This window comes from Sinocyclocheilus anshuiensis, unplaced genomic scaffold (genome assembly GCF_001515605.1).
Source record: "Sinocyclocheilus anshuiensis isolate Anshui unplaced genomic scaffold, SAMN03320099.WGS_v1.1 scaffold3346, whole genome shotgun sequence".
Lineage (NCBI taxonomy): Eukaryota > Metazoa > Chordata > Actinopteri > Cypriniformes > Cyprinidae > Sinocyclocheilus > Sinocyclocheilus anshuiensis.
In genome coordinates this window covers 139,412-159,179 of record NW_015536739.1, presented here as the reverse complement: position 1 = coordinate 159,179, position 19,768 = coordinate 139,412, and the positions used below count along the sequence as shown (strand labels likewise).

Sequence of the window (19,768 nt, the reverse complement as noted above, 5' to 3'; positions counted from 1 at the left end):
TTTTTTTTTAATGAAAATTATATATCAAATATGAAACATCAGGGTTTTGAGGGACGTTTATTTGTTTATCTCTGAATCCCAAAAAAACAAAACAAAACAAAAAAACCCAAAGAGCTTTGATAATACAATTTAAATATAATTTCACTAAGACACATTATTTGGACATATAGAATGACAACTGATATTTATATGTGTTTTATTAAAGTAGTCTGCTTTACTGTTATAAAGATCTCACTGACATTATATTATAAGCTTTTAACATTTTATATTTTCTCAGTTTGGGCCTCTGAATAAAATTTTAACAACAATGTTATGTTTACACTTGCTAATATCATGTTCTCTTTAAACGAAGTTTAAAAAACTGAGTAACATTTAAATTGAGCTAGGAACAACTAAAAACCAAAGGGAACCTCACACTAATACATTAACTATGGAAACATATTAGTGGGGATGATCTGTGTTTGCTGAACTCCACCTGTAAGCAGGATGGGAGCAGCAAACAGTATAAAATTACAACAAGATTATCTAATCTAAAATTCTCTTCTACTTCCTGTAGGTTTTTGAAAAGTCCTTAAGAATTTCAACACAATCATACCACTGAATTTCATTTCCAATACAAGTGTCATGACAAAATAATAATTGCTTCAATAATTTGAAAATAAGTACATCCTACTGTAGAAATGCACAATACATAAAATTAAGATGAAATTATATTAAAAAAACATAATAAGAATATAATAATAATAATTAATAAAAATATAATTCCTTTAGGTTTCTGAAAAGTGCTGCTGCACTCGAAGCGTGTAAGTATCTCACAAAAGTTCTGGGTAAAAGTCCATTACTTCTGACAGAACTGGATCTGAGTGAAGATAAATTAGGAGATCTGGATTGGGAGAAACTCTCAGCTCTTTTGAGGGACTCTCATTGCAAACTGGAGACAATGAAGTGAGTCTACATGATTTTATAGGCAAGGTTATTCATGTAGAACATGTATGCAAATTCAAAGTGCTATACAAAAAAAGTTAACAATTTTCATAAAAGGTGTATAAGAAATGTAAAACATATTTTAATTGAAATAAGAGAAAAATACAGCAATAAAATAATACAGTGCAATCAGTAAATCCAGCACAGTGCTCAGATAATACACTGTTAAACAGTGTTTATAGTCTGGATTTGAATGTGCCTACTGACTTTTCTTGTGTTGTTGAACATAAACAAACCTTGTTCTGAACCTTAGTATTTCTGTATGTAAATGTAAAATGGCTTGTATAATCCTTTTTTTTATTTTTTATGCATCTCTTGTATTTTTGTAACTCAGTTTTTGCCATTATGTATTTCTAACTGGCTCAACCCTATTTTATTCATTTATCATATCCTCATTGTCTCTTAGTAATTGGCCACTGAATAAATTAACAGGTAATAATACTATAAAAGCAATTCTAACTGTACATGGAAGCCAATGTTAGAACCTGAGTGTGATGCTCTGGTTCTGGTCATAATCCTGGAAGCATTGTGCTCTGTATGAGCTGCAGCTGTCAAATGGTCTTTTTGGGAAGGCAGGTGATTGTAAGTGATGTGATTATAGTCCATTTTGCTAGTTATAAAAGCATGAAACAATTTTATCAAGTAGTAGTGGGATCTAAAAATCATCTATGTCTTGCTATATCTTGATATGATAGTTTGCTGATTAAGTTATTACTTGACATAACTACTGAAATCCTAAATCACACCTATATTCTTGACTTGATGTTTTGTTTTGTGATCCCTAAAATTCTGGATTTACCAAAGTTTTGGGTTAACCTTGAGAATTTCATCCTTTTTGCCAAATACAATAACCACTGTTTTTCTCGGTTATTTAAAGGAAGAATTGGTGCATCCAACTGTTACTTTGGTCAATACACTGGCTCAAGGAGTCAGTGGGACTGTAGTCACTGGGTGATAGACTTAGGTAGATCTGGATGTCATCTGCATAGCTGTGATGATCAGTTTGGTTCTTTTTTATTATTTTGCCTAGTGAAACCATATACAAGTTAAACAGGAACAGTGCAAGAATCAAGCCTTGTGGAACTTTCTATTCAGATTTATGGTCACCGGTGTTCACACAGTAACCCCTCTCTTCTAACTATGACCTGAACTTTATGATTATTTTCTTAAAGCCCTGCATATATAATATAAATGCATATATAATATATGTAGCTTCCTTAAAGCTACATATATAATATATAATATAATATAATACATTATAACTTCTTTATTCATTATAAAGACTATCAGCCATGTGTGGGGAAACATACTGGGCCTCATTTATCAATCTAATGTAAAAAAGAGCACAGATCCGTGCGCACAAATCAACTTACGACTTCACGTGTGATTCATGACACGTTCGTATGCCGCCAATCTCATACGAATGATTGCATGTTGATAAATGTGGCGGCAGAAAACAATCGGCATTTGAATATCACGCCCCTAAAAACACCCTGGTTTAGAAGCCTCGCCCCTAGAGTTTACGACACAGAGAAACGAAGAGAGGAAGTAATCTCATCAAAGAGAAATTGATCTTACTCCAAAAACAACCGTTTACCTTGTAATTCCAAACAATTAGGCTACATTAATTTATGTAATTTATATTAAAATACTGGTAAATATAAACAACCTATTTAGTTCCCCTCACTCTACAACAAATATTTTAAATTTAACGGTAACAAGAATGAAAAATAATTATAAAATTATATATTAAACTATTAAATAAAACACAAATTAGGCTATAGTGGCATTCTGTAACGATTCAATCCACTGAAGGCGAGAATAGTGAGAACCCAAGTGCAGTTTATTTACAAGGTAATCCAAACAATAATCCAAACTTGACATGACTAGGCATGAACAGACTAGACGTGGCATGAACAGACTAGACGTGGCATGAACAGACTAGACGTGGCATGAACAGACTAGACGTGGCACCGCCGCCTGATGAGGTGCAGCTGTGACCGATCAGCCTGTGATGATGATGGCCAGGTGCTCCTCGCTTGTTTCCAGGGTGACGCTGATGAAGCCTCGGGATGCTCGTCACACTACATATATAATATATTATATAATATAATACATTATAACTTCTTTATTCATTATAAAGTCTATCAGCCATGTGTGGGTAAACATACTGGGCCTCATTTATCAATCTAACGTAGAAAAGAGCGCTCTACAACAAATATTTTAAATTTAACGGTAACAAGAATGAAAAATAAGTAATTATAAAATTATATATTAAACTATTAAATAAAACACAAATTAGGCTATAGTGGCATTCAGCTCACGAGCCTGTCTATATATTGTGTGCGATCCTCTTTATTTTATTCCTTTTATAGACTTAATTTCTTTTTTTTCTCCTTTCACAGAAGCGCTGAAGGTGCATGATGCGACGATTGAATCCTCGTGGTCTTGTTTACGCTGCTATTCGCGCATATAAAGCTAAAGACATTCTAATAAAAAAAAAAGACATTCTAATCTTACTGGTTAACTATCAACTAATGAGCTTCAGTTGATGGTCAGGAAAATAAAAATGAACAAAATGCTGTCATTCTACAATTCTCCACCATATTTACATGCTGCGCGCAAGTTCAGGTACTTGCGTACACGAGTTGAGACCAGACGTGAGATTTGATCGTAGCCACCGCTCACGTCCATATTGATAAATTCCAAGTTTCAATATGGACAAAATGGTCGTACGATCATTTCGTAGATGAGGCCCATTATATGTATTTTTTTCCTCCAACATGAGGGCAAGGGAAGCATGACACTGACAGCATGAAACAATTACAAAATAAAAGACATGATGAACATGAAACAAAACCCAAACACCAAACCCCACATTACACATTCATTATAAACAGCATACACATGTCAAGCAAAACTGAAACGGCATTGGGCTCACGAGCCTGTCTATATATTGTGTGCGATCCTCTTTATTTTATTCCTTTTATAGACTTAATTTCTTTTTTTTCTCCTTTCACAGAAGCGCTGAAGGTGCATGATGCGACGATTGAATCCTCGTGGTCTTGTTTACGCTGCTATTCGCGCATTTAAAGCTAAAGACATTCTAATAAAAAAAAAAGACATTCTAATCTTACTGGTTAACTATCAACTAATGAGCTTCAGTTGATGGTCAGGAAAATAAAAATGAACAAAATGCTGTCATTCTACAATTCTCCACCATATTTACATGCTGCGCGCAAGTTCAGGTACTTGCGTACACGAGTTGAGACCAGACGTGAGATTTGATCGTAGCCACTGCTCACATCCATATTGATAAATTCCACGTTTTGCATTGAATCACAAAAACGAACGTAGCCTATACTTGTTGCACAGTTTTTTTTTTCCTTTTGTTAATTATATTATAGCCTATTGTATATTTTGTGTGGTCCTATTTATTTTATTCCTTTTATAGACTTAATTTCTTTTTTTCTCCTTTCACAGAAGCGCTGCAGGTGCATGATGCGACGATTGAATCCTCGTGGTCTTGTTTACGCTGCTATTCGTGCATATAAAGCTAAAGACGTTCTAATCTTACTGGTTAACTATCAACTAATGAGCTTCAGTTGACGGTCAGGAAAATAAAAAATGAACAAAATGCTGTCATTCTGCAATTCTCCACCATATTTACATGCTGCGCGCAAGTTCAGGTACTTGCGTACACGAGCTGAGACCAGACGTGAGATTTGATTGTAGCCACCGCTCACGTCCATATTGATCAATTCCACGTTTTGCATTGAAACGACCGTACGCCCAATTTTCTGTCATACGTTCGTTTCGTAAATGAGGCCCACTGTATAAAGACCTATTGATCTAATTTGTGTTAAATATTATTATTTATTTTTTTTGTATTTAGGCTTCAGATATGAAGAGCTGTTGATCTGATGTGTGTTGAACATGTGCTGAATAATAATAATCAAGCATCATGTTAGTTCAGGCAGGCCATGTCAGTCAAGCTCGCATCAGCTGATAGTCGTGTACCAATCCAGTCTTGACACTTATCACAGCGCTCCATTTAATTCTGTTCTTTCAGCATCTCTTTTATCGCATCGCTGCTTACAATCAAACTCCCTCCTTCAACCCCAACACTAACAGTATGCAATATAACTGTAATAAATATACTTGACGAAAGTGGTCCTGACTGAAATGCTGTTTTTGTGTTCAGGCTGAATAATTGTGAGCTGACAGAGAAAAGCTGTTCAGTTCTAGCTACTGTTCTCTCCTCCAAAACCATCCTGAAAGAGATGAACCTGAACAACAGCCGTCTGCTGGACTCAGGAGTCAAAGAGATCTGTGAGGGACTGAAGAATCCTGTGTGTGAGCTGAAGATACTCAAGTGAGTACATTTCACCATCAGTTACACTCAACACAACAGGAATCACAAAATATAGTATTTATTAAATCTTATATTAAACCACTAGGAGAGGACAAAATATAAAATTAACTATGCTGGTCAGTGCGGGTAATTTAACATATTAAGCATTTCTATTGTGGGAGATCCCCAACCCACACAGGGGCGAATTCTGTTCTTTCAGCATCTCTTTTATCGCATCGCTGCTTACAATCAAACTCCCTCCTTCAACCCCAACACTAACAGTATGCAATATAACTGTAATAAATATACTTGACGAAAGTGGTCCTGACTGAAATGCTGTTTTTGTGTTCAGGCTGAATAATTGTGAGCTGACAGAGAAAAGCTGTTCAGTTCTAGCTACTGTTCTCTCCTCCAAAACCATCCTGAAAGAGATGAACCTGAACAACAGCCGTCTGCTGGACTCAGGAGTCAAAGAGATCTGTGAGGGACTGAAGAATCCTGTGTGTGAGCTGAAGATACTCAAGTGAGTACATTTCACCATCAGTTACACTCAACACAACAGGAATCACAAAATATATTATTTATTAAATCTTATATTAAACCGCTAGGAGAGGACAAAATATAAAATTAACTATGCTGGTCAGTGCGGGTAATTTAACATATTAAGCATTTCTTTTGTGGGAGATCCCCAACCCACAGGGGCGGATTTAGTGAATTTTGAAAATTCATTTGTACATTGAAGACAGTTCACAAGCGGCTTGCTTTTTATGGATTTTTGTTATTTAGGACACTGTGTAGAATAATTGATTAATCAACTGAATGTTTCATTTTTATTTCTTTTCTAGATTTTCAAACTGCAGTATCACTGAAGAAGGTTATAAAGCTCTGGCTTCAGCTCTGAGATCAAACCCTTCACACCTGATAGAGCTGGATCTCACAGGAAATGATCCTGGACAATCAGGAGTGAAGCAGCTCAGTGATTTACTACAGGATCCAAACTATCAGCTGAAGACACTGAGGTGAGAGATGATGAAATAATACTTAAATGATGTGCTGGTGAATTATTTATAGAAAAAAATATTTCACTAATGCAATATGATGCATAAAAGTAAATACAACCATTTCACACATTTATCCATCAGATTTGGCTGCTATTTTTCATTACTCCAATTTTAATGGAGAACTGAACTGAATCCTGCTTTATCTTCTCTTCTCCAGGTTTTTGGGTCCTGCTGCAGATGAAGCCTGTCAGGATGTGAATAGAGTTCTGGGTGAAAACCTGTTACTCCTGAGAGAACTGAATCTGAGTGAACATGAACTAGGACTCTTAGGACTGAAGAAAGTTGCTACGGTACTGCAGGACAAACACTGTAAACTCAACACACTGATGTAAGTTTTATCATTATTATGACAATTTCAATACTTATGAACTTTCTGCTGGATGTTTTATATATAGTTTACCACTTCTAACAACTAACTCTTTAGTATTTAACAAATATTTAGTTTAAACTGTAACTGAAACAGTTTTTCTCTTAACACAGTCTGAATAACAGCAATATCACAGAAGAAGATTGTCGTTTATTGGCTGCAGCTTTAAATTCAAACCCTTCGAATCTGACAGAACTGAATCTGAGTCAGACTACACTCAAAAATTCAGTAATGAAGTTCTTCTCGACTCTGTTTAAGAATGAACAGTGTGGACTGAAAAAACTGAAGTAAGTAATTTAGTCAATGTGTTAAAGGACAACTACTGAAAAACTATTGTCATGTAAATCTCATTTTGGTGGACTAAAGTAATAAGAGACAAAGCTACTAGTTGCATAATAGTATTTATGGCTTTTTCTCTCTGTTCTACAGGTTTAATTGCATCAGTATTACAGCAGAAGGTTGTGCTGCTCTGACTTCAGCATTTAATTCAAATCCTTCAAACCTGATAGAGCTGGATCTGAGTGGAAATAAACTAGAAAACTCTGGAGTGACTGAAATCTCCACTCTACTGGAAAATTCTCAGTGTACACTGCAGATACTCAGGTTTGAATTTGGTGAATTTAAAAATGAATCATTAATATATTTTACAATAGTAAAAAAAACCATTAGTATGCTAAATGAATAATTTTTTATTTATTTTTTGGTCTTCCTCTAGACTCTCAAACTGCAGTATCACTGAAGAAGGTTATAAAGCTCTGGCTTCAGCTCTGAGATCAAACCCTTCACACCTGATAGAGCTGGATCTCACAGGAAATGATCCTGGACAATCAGGAGTGAAGCAGCTCAATGATTTACTACAGGATCCAGACTGTCAACTGAAGACACTCAGGTGAGAGAGATGTGATGAGATAATACAAAAATAAATTATATGCAGTAATTAAAAATATTATTTCACAAATAAAGTCTGCTGCTCAAGATACAATTTCTTCACAAAGTTTAGTTGAATTGAATCCTGTTTCATCTTCTCCTCTGTAGGTTTTTGGGTCCTGCTGCAGATGAAGCCTGTCAGTATGTGACTGGAATTGTGGGTAAAAACCCGTTACTCCTGAGAGAGCTGAATCTGAGTGAACATGAACTAGGAGACACACGAGTGAATCAGATCACTGCTCTACTGCAGGATAAACACTGTAAACTCAACACACTGATGTGAGTATTTTTCATTTTCAGAATGCTGTCATTGCTGTTCTTTAAAGTGTTTGCAGAATAAGAACCATGATATAGATTTATCCTTCTGTTATTAGCTTTGTATTAGTATTGTAGCTGAAATCAGCTGAAGATTGTTTCCTGTCTTTGTTTTCTTTCTCTGCAGGCTGAATAATAACAGTATTACAGCAGAAGGTTGTGCTGCTCTGACTTCAGCATTTAATTCAAATCCTTCAAACCTGATAGAGCTGGATCTGAGTGGAAATAAACTAGAAAACTCAGGAATGAAAAAGATCTGTCATCTGGTAGAAAACAAACAATGCAGATTAGAAAAGCTGAAGTGCGTATTGACATTAATCCAAATTACTATATGTTAATATACAATAATGTTCAATTTATTATTTTCATATAGTTTCACTTAGACTGGGGTTAATGTTCTGCATAACATCTGCTTTTGTGTTTGACTGAAGAATTAAGTTTTAAACACAACATGTGGGTGAATGAATAATGACTATTTACTTTTTGGCAAATGATTAATTTATTAAGTTTTGATTATCAAGGATTTGGTTAATGCATCTATTTATAGATTATTTGGGAGAAAAACTAACTAGATAAGCATACATTTTTGTTAGTTAGAAGTTCTTTATAAAGCTCAGTATCTGTATGATAAACTTTATCTCAACAAAGAAAACTATTATTTTCTGTTCTAGACTTTCAGACTGCAGTATCACTGAAGAAGGTTATAAAGCTCTGGCTTCAGCTCTGAGATCAAACCCTTCACACCTGATAGAGCTGGATCTCACAGGAAATGATCCTGGACAATCAGGAGTGAAGCAGCTCAATGATTTAATACTGGATGGGCGCTATAAATTGAACACCATCAGGTGGAGAAATCTTAACATGTTTAAAAGTTGTACTTTAAAATTAACTTTCTGCAACCATGCTGCAGTGCTGCATCAATAATCAGTTGAGAAGTCATGTCTTCTTTTGATTATTTTTTTTAATCACATCACAGCACATACAATATGCAAGATCAGGAGCATTATATTACATTGTATTAACAGAACAGATGTGTGATTCTTCTGTAATTTTTTTAATATGTTCCACGTGAATAGCAAATTGACCTTAAAAAGTTACTGAACAGTCTACTAAATACTATATTTAAATACATTTATTTCGTGCATGGATTGTGCCATCTAGCGGCTGCATGTGAAGCACGATTAGCATCTTAGCTATATGGTCCACTAATGACTAATACAACCTGTCCTGTACACAGTTTTCATGGTTTCTTTAAGTATCTGAATTTCTTTTTCCAAACTGGCTAAACACCCCCTGACTAAGCCTTTTACAGCAGCCACCCCCAAAACTCTCGAGGAGTGGAGACATAATGTCTCTTGTCCAAAAACCTAAATTCTTAATTCTCTTCTACATCCTGCAGGTTTCTGAAAAGTTCTGCTGCACAGGAAGCGTGCAAGTATCTCACTAAAGTTCTGCGTAAAAGTCCATTATTACTGACAGAACTGGATCTGAGTGAAGATAAATTAGGAGATCTAGATGGAGAGAAACTCTCTGCTCTTTTGATGGACTCTCATAGCAAACTGGAGACAATGAAGTGAGTGAACATGATTTATACATTATAACTTCTGTTTATTCATTATAAAAGACTGTCAGTCACATCTGTGAGCAAAAATAAAGACCTAATGATCTGATGTGTGTTGAATATGTGTTGAAAAAAAAATAATGCTGTTTTTCTGTTTAGGCTGAATAATTGTAAGTGGACAGAGAAAAGCTGTTCAGTTCTAGCTACTGTTCTCTCCTCCAAAACCATCCTGAAAGAGATGAACCTGAACAACAGTCGTCTGCTGGACTCAGGAGTCAAAGAGATCTGTGAGGGACTGAAGAATCCTGTGTGTGAGCTGAAGATACTCAAGTGAGTACATTTCACCAGCAGCTACACTCAACAAAATAACAATCATAATAATATGGTTTAACTAGATATTCTGTTTCCTCTGTCTTTTCCCTTCTGTCAAAACTTTGCGATTTGATTTAATTAATTTAAGAATTGTTTTAATTGACACTTGAAAATTAATTTGTAGCATTCAGTTTTTTTATAATCTCACAGACACTAATTTTAAGTGGCATTTAGGGAACTAGTTGACCACAACACACCCCCACACACACATACTGTATGTATATATTAAAAAAATATGTATATAAGCACATAGCCGCATTACTTGAAAACTCATTGGATAATGCAATGTTCAATTATTATTTTCAGGCTAAGTAAGTGTGATCTAACAGATGAAAGCTGTTCAGCTCTTGCTTCGGTTCTCAGTTCAGACTCCAGCAGTCTGAAGGATCTTGATCTAAGCAATAATAATCTGGAAGATTCAGGAGTGAAGCTGCTCTCAGATGGGCTGAAAGAGAACTGTAAGCTAGAGAAGCTCTGGTGAGTTGCTGTGTAACTCTGGGCCTTTTGTTTGTTTAAATAGTTACTCATCAGTAAGTAAGTAATCATGTCAAAAAGTGTGTGTGCGTGTGTGTGTGTGTGTGTGTGTGTGTGTGTGTTTATATAGCATGTATACGCATGTATAAGCATTATTTTGTTATTGTAATGGCAGGAAGCAAATTTTTTTCTCACCTGAACATTTTCACAATGCTGTAGTTCAATTTTCACAATGTATCATGTGAAAAAATGGTGTAGTCATTCTGTAGTCAGCATTTTGTCCTGTTGCACTGGTTGTCATGACAATGTCAGTTTAGGTTTATGACTGCTGCACATGAGAGCTCACTGACAGAACTAATCCAGTGCTACAAATAAGTACAACAGCATTCCACTGAAACATTCTGGCATGAATGAGAAAAAAAAGAATAACATATAAAAAGTAAATCAGTTAATTTGTTGTTAATTTAAAAAGCACTGCATTACTTTACTCATTGCTTGAAAAAAGTAATCTGACATACAAGTAAACTTTCATTTCTTGAATTTCTAGAATAATTAATTAATCACATAAATGTTCCATTTTCACCCCTGTTCTAGTCTTTCAGACTGCAGTATCACCGAAGAAGGTTATAAAGCTCTGGCTTCAGCTCTGAGATCAAACCCTTCACACCTGATAGAGCTGGATCTCACAGGAAATGATCCTGGACCATCAGGAGTGAAGCAGCTCAATGATTTACTACAGGATCCAAACTGTCAGCTGAAGACACTGAGGTGAGATTACAATGTTCAGTGCATCAAGTGACCGACTGCTAAATTCAGAGTCAGACCTGATTTCACGCTTAGGCTGGCACTTAGCCAGAGATGAATGCGCTCAGTGCTTGGCGTCACAATGCATCACAACTATGCAGTATTTTCAACCACATAATATTTATTTTAGGCTTCAGACATTTAGATACACATAAGTTCTAGCAAAAAAAAATGTAGTTTGTAAAATACACATTAACGTCTATGGGATCAGCGATAATGATCCTTTCAACTATATTTTGATGTGTTTTATTAATATAATGTAGGTAACAATAAAGTTTATTCTATTCTTCTCACAATTCACCAGCCACTTACTGTCACGTTAACACTCAGTTTAGATGTCGTTGTTTTCAGTTTGCACCATTTTCCTTAGTTTGTTGTCATTGTTGTTAATTGATTTGTAATTTGGCTCAGCTGTGTTCAGTTAATTTTCACCAGTACTTAAGTTCTCTCAGTTTCTGTTCAGTGGGTCTGACCACGTTAATGCTTTGTAGATGTTACCTGTGTATTCTATGGACTGAGTGCTATATTAAAAATACTACTGTTTCTTCATCATCATTGTGTTCGTTTTTGAGTTAACTACAAACCGTGACACTTACTTTCATGTCTTTCACAAAGTAATATGGCGGAACACATCGCCCATTATAGATCAACTAATATGATCATTATATAAATAATCAAATATATTTACTAGCACATATTTGACAATTGGAATATCAGATGTTTCGTAATATAGTTAACATGTTTGTGAATATTTTGAATAAAAAAGGGAAAACTAAATAAATGCAATACATTGCGATACACACGCATACAGAGCTAGAGTTAATGCAGTCTGTCATGTGACAAGTATGACACGTCACCATGGAAACAATACACATTCTAAAATAACAGTTGCGTTAAACCAAAGACTATAGAATACCCAAGACATGTCACTCGTATAGTTTTGAATGGGGAAAAATGCAACGCTCAATCGCAGGAAGCCCCACCTTCTGAATGAAAGAGCCAATCGCTAATCGGTAAAGTCAGCGCGTCACTGCAGCTGCCGTTAGAAGTCCCGGTTGCTAGAGAAACAGTCATCGCTCTGAGACGTGCGCTTATGGTGCGTTCAAGTCATGTCGGATAGATCGTATTTACGAGTTGAACGCACATGAACGCCACCACAAAGTCGTTATTAGGAGTGGGAAACTCAAAATTTTCTTTAAGCCCCGAGTTTCCGAGTTGGGGGCGGGTCAATGAGAAACATGGCGGAATTGATGGATGCAACGTCTGTAGTTGATGGTAAATTTTTGTTTAAATTGATAGTTTAGTTGTCCTATAAAGATTGCCAAAGTAAAACACAAATCACAATACTTATAGGTATTAAGCAGTGACATTGTCAGGCTTTTTATTTACAAAAAGTAAGCTTTTTGAATGTGGCAGGATTGTAATGTAACAATTAATAACAAGTTTTTATGCGATACAGATTAAAGTGGCTTCATAAATTACTTTTTAAAAAAATTAAAAACGCAAAACACACCTGATGCGAATTCTTTGCTCTTCATTTTCTATAAGCAGAGTTAACAGACCTTGTTGTATTTTCTCGTAATTTATTAAAAGAAGGTACACCGCCATCTTGTGCCGACTAAACTGACTTGAATGCACCTGATGTCATAATTACGACTTGTCAACTCGTAAGTACGAACGTCCCAGGAGGACTTGAACGCAGCAATAGGACTGTGCATGCGCACTGGCTGATCTAGCCTGAAAAAAATAAGCTTTTTATAACGCTATTTGAGCAAAAGAAACAACATTTATGACACAGTTGTTGTCAGATTTCTTTGGTGATTTCAAATATGAAATTTAATCGTAAGCTTAGTGAACAGTTTTGGAGAATTTGATGTTTCCCCATACAAAGAGATAGGAGCTGCACTTGCATGCCCGAGAGGCGTTTCAAAGATGGCCGCCGAGTGACATGACTTGTCTTAAAGAGACTTTGGTTAAACTCACACTGGGAGCTCAGCTAGAATATTTTAAACGTATGTGTGAAAGGGTTAATATTAGACTATTATTAAAAAAGACTATTAGGGTTCTAAGCAAAAAATGTTATACCTTTTTTTGTGTGCAGGTTTTTGAGTCCTGCTGCAGATGAAGCCTGTCAGTTTGTGACTGGAATTGTGGGTAAAAACCCGTTACTCCTGAGAGAGCTGAATCTGAGTAAATGTGAACTAGGAGACACACGAGTGAATCAGATCGCTACTCTACTGCGGGATAGACACTGTAAACTCAACACACTGACGTGAGTATTGCACATTGTTTTATACTTTACAGTATACAGTATACGTATCTTTGAAACAGAATAACAGTTTATATTACATTTTGATAATTGTCATTGAAATTTTTTTTAAACTCTTATTTGTATAGAAAGCCATTAGGACTCACATTAGCACAGTTGATGAAAACATCAATCATAAAAATGAATGAATGTGACATAGAGGTTACGCAGCTAAATATAGTGAATCCCAGTTAAAGTGCAAAAAAACACTAATGCTTATTTCATTTAAACCTGTTATCATGACCCTAATTTGTTGGTGAGTCCTCACAACAATCACAAACATTAGACTGAATGTTGCTGCAGCTTTATAAACACAGTTGCATAAAGGCCACCGTTTAGCATTTCGCTCCTGCATATGAATGCAAGGCATGTTAAACATGAGGCTTAGTTTAAAACATGTTTATAGTTGCTCATTTAGAAATTAATAAGGCAGACCATGCAATATTCACAATGAAATGAGTAAAAGAGAATTCACTTATCTTAGATGTTGATTTTAGATGCTTTCTGAAGCGTGCTGCAACTGCTACAGCAAGCAACGAGTATTTGAATGTTGTGCAGCAGCTTATTGGCTGCTGATGCGAAAGAAACCAATCAGCTGCGCCATGTGAATAATGATGTGATTATATTAGATTGAGTGCCATGCGCCTTGTAGTTTCATGACAGAGCTTTGTATTTATTGACATGTTAAAGCTAAAAAGAATAATGCTGAATGAGAAAATGAAGATTGTAACATGCTTGTTAAGTTATTAAAAGCACAATAAACTGTGCTAGAGAACTGCATTCTCTATTCACAAGCTTTCAGGTGGCCCTGTATGCATGTACAATACAATACACTATATTTACATATTACACATTATGTATCAAAATGCCTGACTTGGCGTGTATTCAGGTAAACAGTCAGATTTGTCTAAAGTGAGCGTAAACAGTTGGGAGAAAATCAGATGTGTATCAATAAATTAAATCTGTGCATTTAGTATTAAAGTGACAGCAACCTAATATACCTGCTGCTCTTTACTGAAAAACTTTTGTAGCATATTTAATTTATGCAGTCTCCACAGTTTTATTTTATTTCATATTTAATGACGCCCTTTTTTTTAGTATTTTGTACTTGAATATTAGGCTACATAAAAAAACAACTAATTTGCGTCTTTGTTCTGGTGGGTTTATTTGTCTTATTGCTTGTAATTTGATTTTGCTTTTATCACAGATTGTTTACTTATTTACTTAATTGCTTAAGAAGATTTTACTTATATTAGGCTAGGTTTGCTGTGGCATTGAAAAGCATGTTGTGTCAGAAGAGAGTCCCAATGTCTTTGCTTTAAAACCCTTTCTGTTAATGAAGTTGTGTGTTGTGGCTAAAATATTCCAAATAATTTTTCCTGTCTTTGTTTTCTTTCTCTGCAGGCTAAATAATAACAGTATTACAGAAAAAGGTTTTGCTGCTCTGACTTCAGTGTTTATTTCAAATCCTTCAAACCTGATAGAGCTGGATCTGAGTGGAAATAAATTAGGAAACACTGGAATCGAGATGATCTGTGTTCTGTTGAGAAATCCACAATGTAGCTTGAAGAAACTGAAGTGTGTATTTGTATTCATCTACATTTCTGCATGATAATAAACATTTATAATTGTCCATTTGATTAGATTAACTGAAAAAAAAATTAAGATGGCTATGGAAACTAAAATGATTTTTTTTTTTTTACTTTGTGTTTAAAGAGAACTTTAGCCATTGTATGAAACTCAAATGAAGCAGGTTCTATTAATGCAATGGGTGTAGTACTTAACAGCTTTTTTATGTATATTTAGACTTTCGGACTGCAGTATCACTGAAGAAGGTTATAAAACTCTGACTTCATCTCTGAAGTCAAACTCAAACCTGATAGAGCTGGATCTCACAGGAAATGATCCTGGAAAATCTGGAGTGCAGGGTCTCATTAATTTACTGCGGGGTGGATGCTGTAAATTAAAGATTGTCAGGTAATAAGAACCTTTTAGTATTTCGAAATAAGCCAAAGACATATTCAGATGTGTGCAACTAGTTAAATGTGACAAATAAAGCAAATGTAGAATTAGACTGACATGAAGAGGAATTTACTGAATTGCTATTCAGCAAAACTGGTAATATTTATCACAATATGCTGCAAAAGGCATAAAATAAAACAAGATTATCTAATCTAAATTTTCTAAATGTTCTGCTTCCTGTAGGTTTTTGAAAAGTTTGGCTGCACAGGAAGCGTGTGACTATCTGAGTCAAGTTCTTGGTACAAATCCATTAGTACTAACGGAACTGGATCTGAGTGAAGATAAATTAGGAGATCTGGATGGAGAGAAACTCTCTGCTATTTTGATGGACTCTCATAGCAAAGTAGAGAAAATGAAGTGAGTGAACATGATTTATAACTTTTGTTTTGTTCAGTATAAAGTACTGTCAGTCACATGTGAGCAGATATGAAGAGCTGTTGATCTGTTGTGTGTTGAATATGTGCTGAATAATAAATAATGCTGTTTGTGTGTTCAGGCTGAATAATTGTAAGCTGACAGAGAAAAGCTGTTCAGTTCTAGCTACTGTTCTCTCCTCCAAAACCGTCCTGAAAGAGATGAACCTGAACAACAGCCGTCTGCTGGACTCAGGAGTCAAAGAGATCTGTGAGGGACTGAAGAAATCTAAGCTAAAGATATTAAAGTGAGTACATTTCAACATCACCTACACTTAACATTATATATTTATTGAATCTGGTAGCTTCCAGAGGTGAAAAAAACTGTAAGATTTTTTTTTTATTTCATAACAGTGGTATTATCTCTAGGTAAAACTAAAATTAAAACTTAAATAATTTTTTTGTTGAATGTGATAAAAAATGGCACAATTATAAATAAAATAAAATAAATGTAGCAAATAATTACAATTAAGTATAATTAATTACAGTTATTTATATCAGCTGCCAGTAGTAACTGTAGCAGAATTATTATTACCATCAACTAATCTGTTCGTCCAGCGAGCATTCAGTGTAATTTCATATCAACTCTAAAAAAAAAAATATTTTTGTGGCCACAGAAAATAACTTTCTTACAAGTACTAATGCAGTAGAGCATGTAACCAGATCGGCTTGTTAAAGGGACATTATCTGAAAGCAGTGACAGTCAGAAACCCATGTAATTTGTACACGAAATGTTATTAACTAAACACTAACACACAACTAGTGTAAGCAAACAAACATACAATCACACATACATGGGGGAGGGGCACATGAGACTGAATGAATGAAACCATTAGAGAAACAGGATTCAGTTAGTTAACCACCTGAGTGAAACCATCAGCACCGTTTTCTGAAGATGGGGTCTACAGCTTATTCTAAACCTCTGTTCCATTTAGTTAAATGTATGATACTTGCATTGCCTTGGCCGTTGAATGAGTGTCTGGATGCGGTCTTGGATGAAAGTCTTGATGGTTCGAAGGTTCGAGGGTGTTGGAATTGCAATCACGTTCTACCAGGTTTGAACAGTGACAAACTCCAAAGATGTTATTCTGACTTGGTGGTGGTTGAGAGAGTTTTCTCCCAGATGGAAAGTGAAGACATGGCTGTAGTCCATAAAAAAAGCTGAAGTGGTTTGCTTACTTGTCTGTTTTTTGTTTATCATATCTGATCATGTATTCAGCTCTGGTGTGTTCTAGTTATATATTGTGACTCAGCATATTGTGCAGCAATTAATTAACTTGAAACACAATGTTAAATTTAAATGTAAAAATGTATTTAAATTTAAGCTTTATGTTTTGTAGACTTTCAAACTGCTGTATCACAGAAGAAGGTTATAAAGCTCTGGCTTCAGCTCTAAAATCAAACTCAAACCTGATAGAGCTGGATCTCACAGGAAATGATCCTGGACAATCAGGAGTGAAGCAGCTCATTGATTCACAAAAGGGATGGGGTATTTTATCAGAAACACTGAAAACACTGAGGTAAGTGTTATTAAAATAGTAAAATGCAAAAGTTTATAGCTGGAAGAGGGTTAAACCATCAAAAAGACATTTATAAAAGCTTTGAAATGACTGACCTTGAAATGACCCTTTAAAACAAGATTGCAAAAACTCATTATATGGCAGGTAATATCAATGTACTTCTATTATATCCAGGTTGTTGCTCCTGGACAATCAGGAGTGAAGCAGCTCAGTGATTTACTACAGGATAAAAACTGTAAACTAAAACTGAGGTGAGTCATGATCAAATTATACAAAATAATGATACAAATGATACAAAATTCACCTGATATGGAGGTGAATTATTCATATAAATTGTATTTCACTAACTTTGTTCCAACAACTAATTGTGCTGTTTTAAAAAACTGACTATTGATTACACCAAGTTCTGTTGAATTGAATCCTGCTTCATCTTCTCTTCCACAGGTTTTTGAGTCCTGCTGCAGATGAAGCCTGTCAGTATGTGACTGGAATTGTGGGTAAAAACCCATTACTCCTGAGAGAACTGAATCTGAGTGAATGTGAACTAGGAGACACACGAGTGAATCAGATCGCTGCTCTACTGCAGGATAAACACTGTAAACTCAACACACTGATGTGAGTATTGTGTTCATTTATTATTGTAGATTGATCTTAAATCAGGTGACAAAACAGTATTTCTCAGTGATTAATTTCTCAGAGACTGAATGTTGGCACCAGGTATTTCGTGTTTATAAATTCTCTCTCCTGTTCAATATTTTAGTCTGCGTAAGTGTGGTCTGACAGAGAAAAGCTGTTCAGCTCTCGCTACAGTCCTGAGATCAAACTCCAGTCTGAAAGAACTTGACATGAGCAACAATAATCTGCAGGATTCAGGAGTGAAGAAACTCCAGACCGGATTAGAAGATACAAACTGTACACTGCAGAAACTCAGGTGAGTTCAGTGTGAATCATTGTTTGATTTTAATCATAACATAGTCTTTTGATCAAAATAAAAATTACTATAGAAACAGGAAACAGAAAGAAACAATAAAAACATGCCTTTGTCAAATGATGCATTTTTCTTTACTTATAAGAGAAAGTACATTTGATGATTTTATGATATAAAACTGTTTTTAAGTGATATATTTTTTTATTTTAAACCTTTATTTTTATTTTAAACCAGACTTTCAGACTGCAGTATCACTGAAGAAGGATATAAAGCTCTGGCTTCAGCTCTGAGATCAAACCCTTCACACCTGATAGAGCTGGATCTCACAGGAAATGATCCTGGACAATCAGGAGTGAAGCAGCTCAATGATTTACTACAGGATCCAGACTGTCAACTGAAGACACTGAGGTGAGAGATGATGAAATAATACAAAATAAATGAAATGCAGACCAATTATTAACAAACATCATTTCACTAATTTAATATTCTGCACAATTTGTTGTTGCATCAGAATTAAAGTGATTTCAAGATAAACTAAATCTGCCTACTGATTTCCCATTTTATCTTCCCATCTGCAGGTTTTTGGGTCCTGCTGCAGATGAAGCCTGTCAGTATGTGAAAGGAATTGTGGGTAAAAACCCGTTACTCCTGAGAGAGCTGAATCTGAGTGAACGTAAACTAGGAGACACACGAGTGAATCAGATCTCTGCTCTACTGCAGGATAAACACTGTACACTCAACACACTGATGTGAGAATTTCTCATGGTTTAATACTTTACAATAACTTTAAAGGGGTCATATGATGCGATTTCAAGTTTCCCTTTCTCTTTGGAGAGTTACAAGTTGTTTGTGAATAGATAAGATCCCTAAAGTTGCAGAAACTAAAGTCTCAAACCCAAAGAGATATTCTTTATAAAAGTTAAAACTCATCCACGCCCTCCTAAAACGGCTCGTTTTAACACGCCCCCACATGTCTACTTCACTGTGTGGGAAGATTTACATAACACCGCCCAAATGTTCACGCAAAGAAAGAAGGCCGTAACTTTTATTCTCGCCATGTTGTGGAGACGCTGTGTGTTTCGTTGTGAAAGCGAAACTACTTTGTTTGGTCTTCCAAAAGAGGACACAACTAGAAATCAGTGGTTAAGTTGTATTTAAAACACTGTTCCAGAACAGTTCAACCCAAATATTCAGATGTGTGCAACGCATTTTACGGAGGACTGTTTCTGATCCTGGGAGAGTAGCCTACAATGCCGGTGTTCTGACAAATAATACTGACTCACAGCCTGCAAGTACGTTTACATATTTAAAGGATTTGCCACTGATGATTCAAACACGAGTTTTGAGCAGTGTAGAGT

At 35.4% G+C, this 19,768-nt stretch overlaps 1 protein-coding gene across 1 annotated transcript in view; it reads left to right on the top strand.

Annotated features, from left to right (window-relative positions):
• Positions 1-19,768, top strand: part of LOC107655406 (uncharacterized) — a 78,383-nt gene that overhangs the window by 22,204 nt on the left and 36,411 nt on the right. Inside the window, exons 21-42 of the mRNA XM_016442888.1 lie at positions 6,344-6,357; positions 6,557-6,727; positions 6,880-7,053; positions 7,196-7,369; positions 7,482-7,655; positions 7,802-7,972; positions 8,136-8,309; positions 8,680-8,853; positions 9,408-9,581; positions 9,729-9,899; positions 10,248-10,418; positions 11,010-11,183; positions 13,321-13,491; positions 14,932-15,105; positions 15,334-15,504; positions 15,733-15,906; positions 16,046-16,210; positions 17,303-17,482; positions 17,927-18,097; positions 18,243-18,413; positions 18,645-18,818; positions 18,989-19,159. Coding sequence (XP_016298374.1) covers positions 6,344-6,357; positions 6,557-6,727; positions 6,880-7,053; positions 7,196-7,369; positions 7,482-7,655; positions 7,802-7,972; positions 8,136-8,309; positions 8,680-8,853; positions 9,408-9,581; positions 9,729-9,899; positions 10,248-10,418; positions 11,010-11,183; positions 13,321-13,491; positions 14,932-15,105; positions 15,334-15,504; positions 15,733-15,906; positions 16,046-16,210; positions 17,303-17,482; positions 17,927-18,097; positions 18,243-18,413; positions 18,645-18,818; positions 18,989-19,159 — 3,638 coding nt within the window. The remainder of the gene's footprint in view (positions 1-6,343; positions 6,358-6,556; positions 6,728-6,879; positions 7,054-7,195; positions 7,370-7,481; positions 7,656-7,801; positions 7,973-8,135; positions 8,310-8,679; positions 8,854-9,407; positions 9,582-9,728; positions 9,900-10,247; positions 10,419-11,009; positions 11,184-13,320; positions 13,492-14,931; positions 15,106-15,333; positions 15,505-15,732; positions 15,907-16,045; positions 16,211-17,302; positions 17,483-17,926; positions 18,098-18,242; positions 18,414-18,644; positions 18,819-18,988; positions 19,160-19,768) is intronic.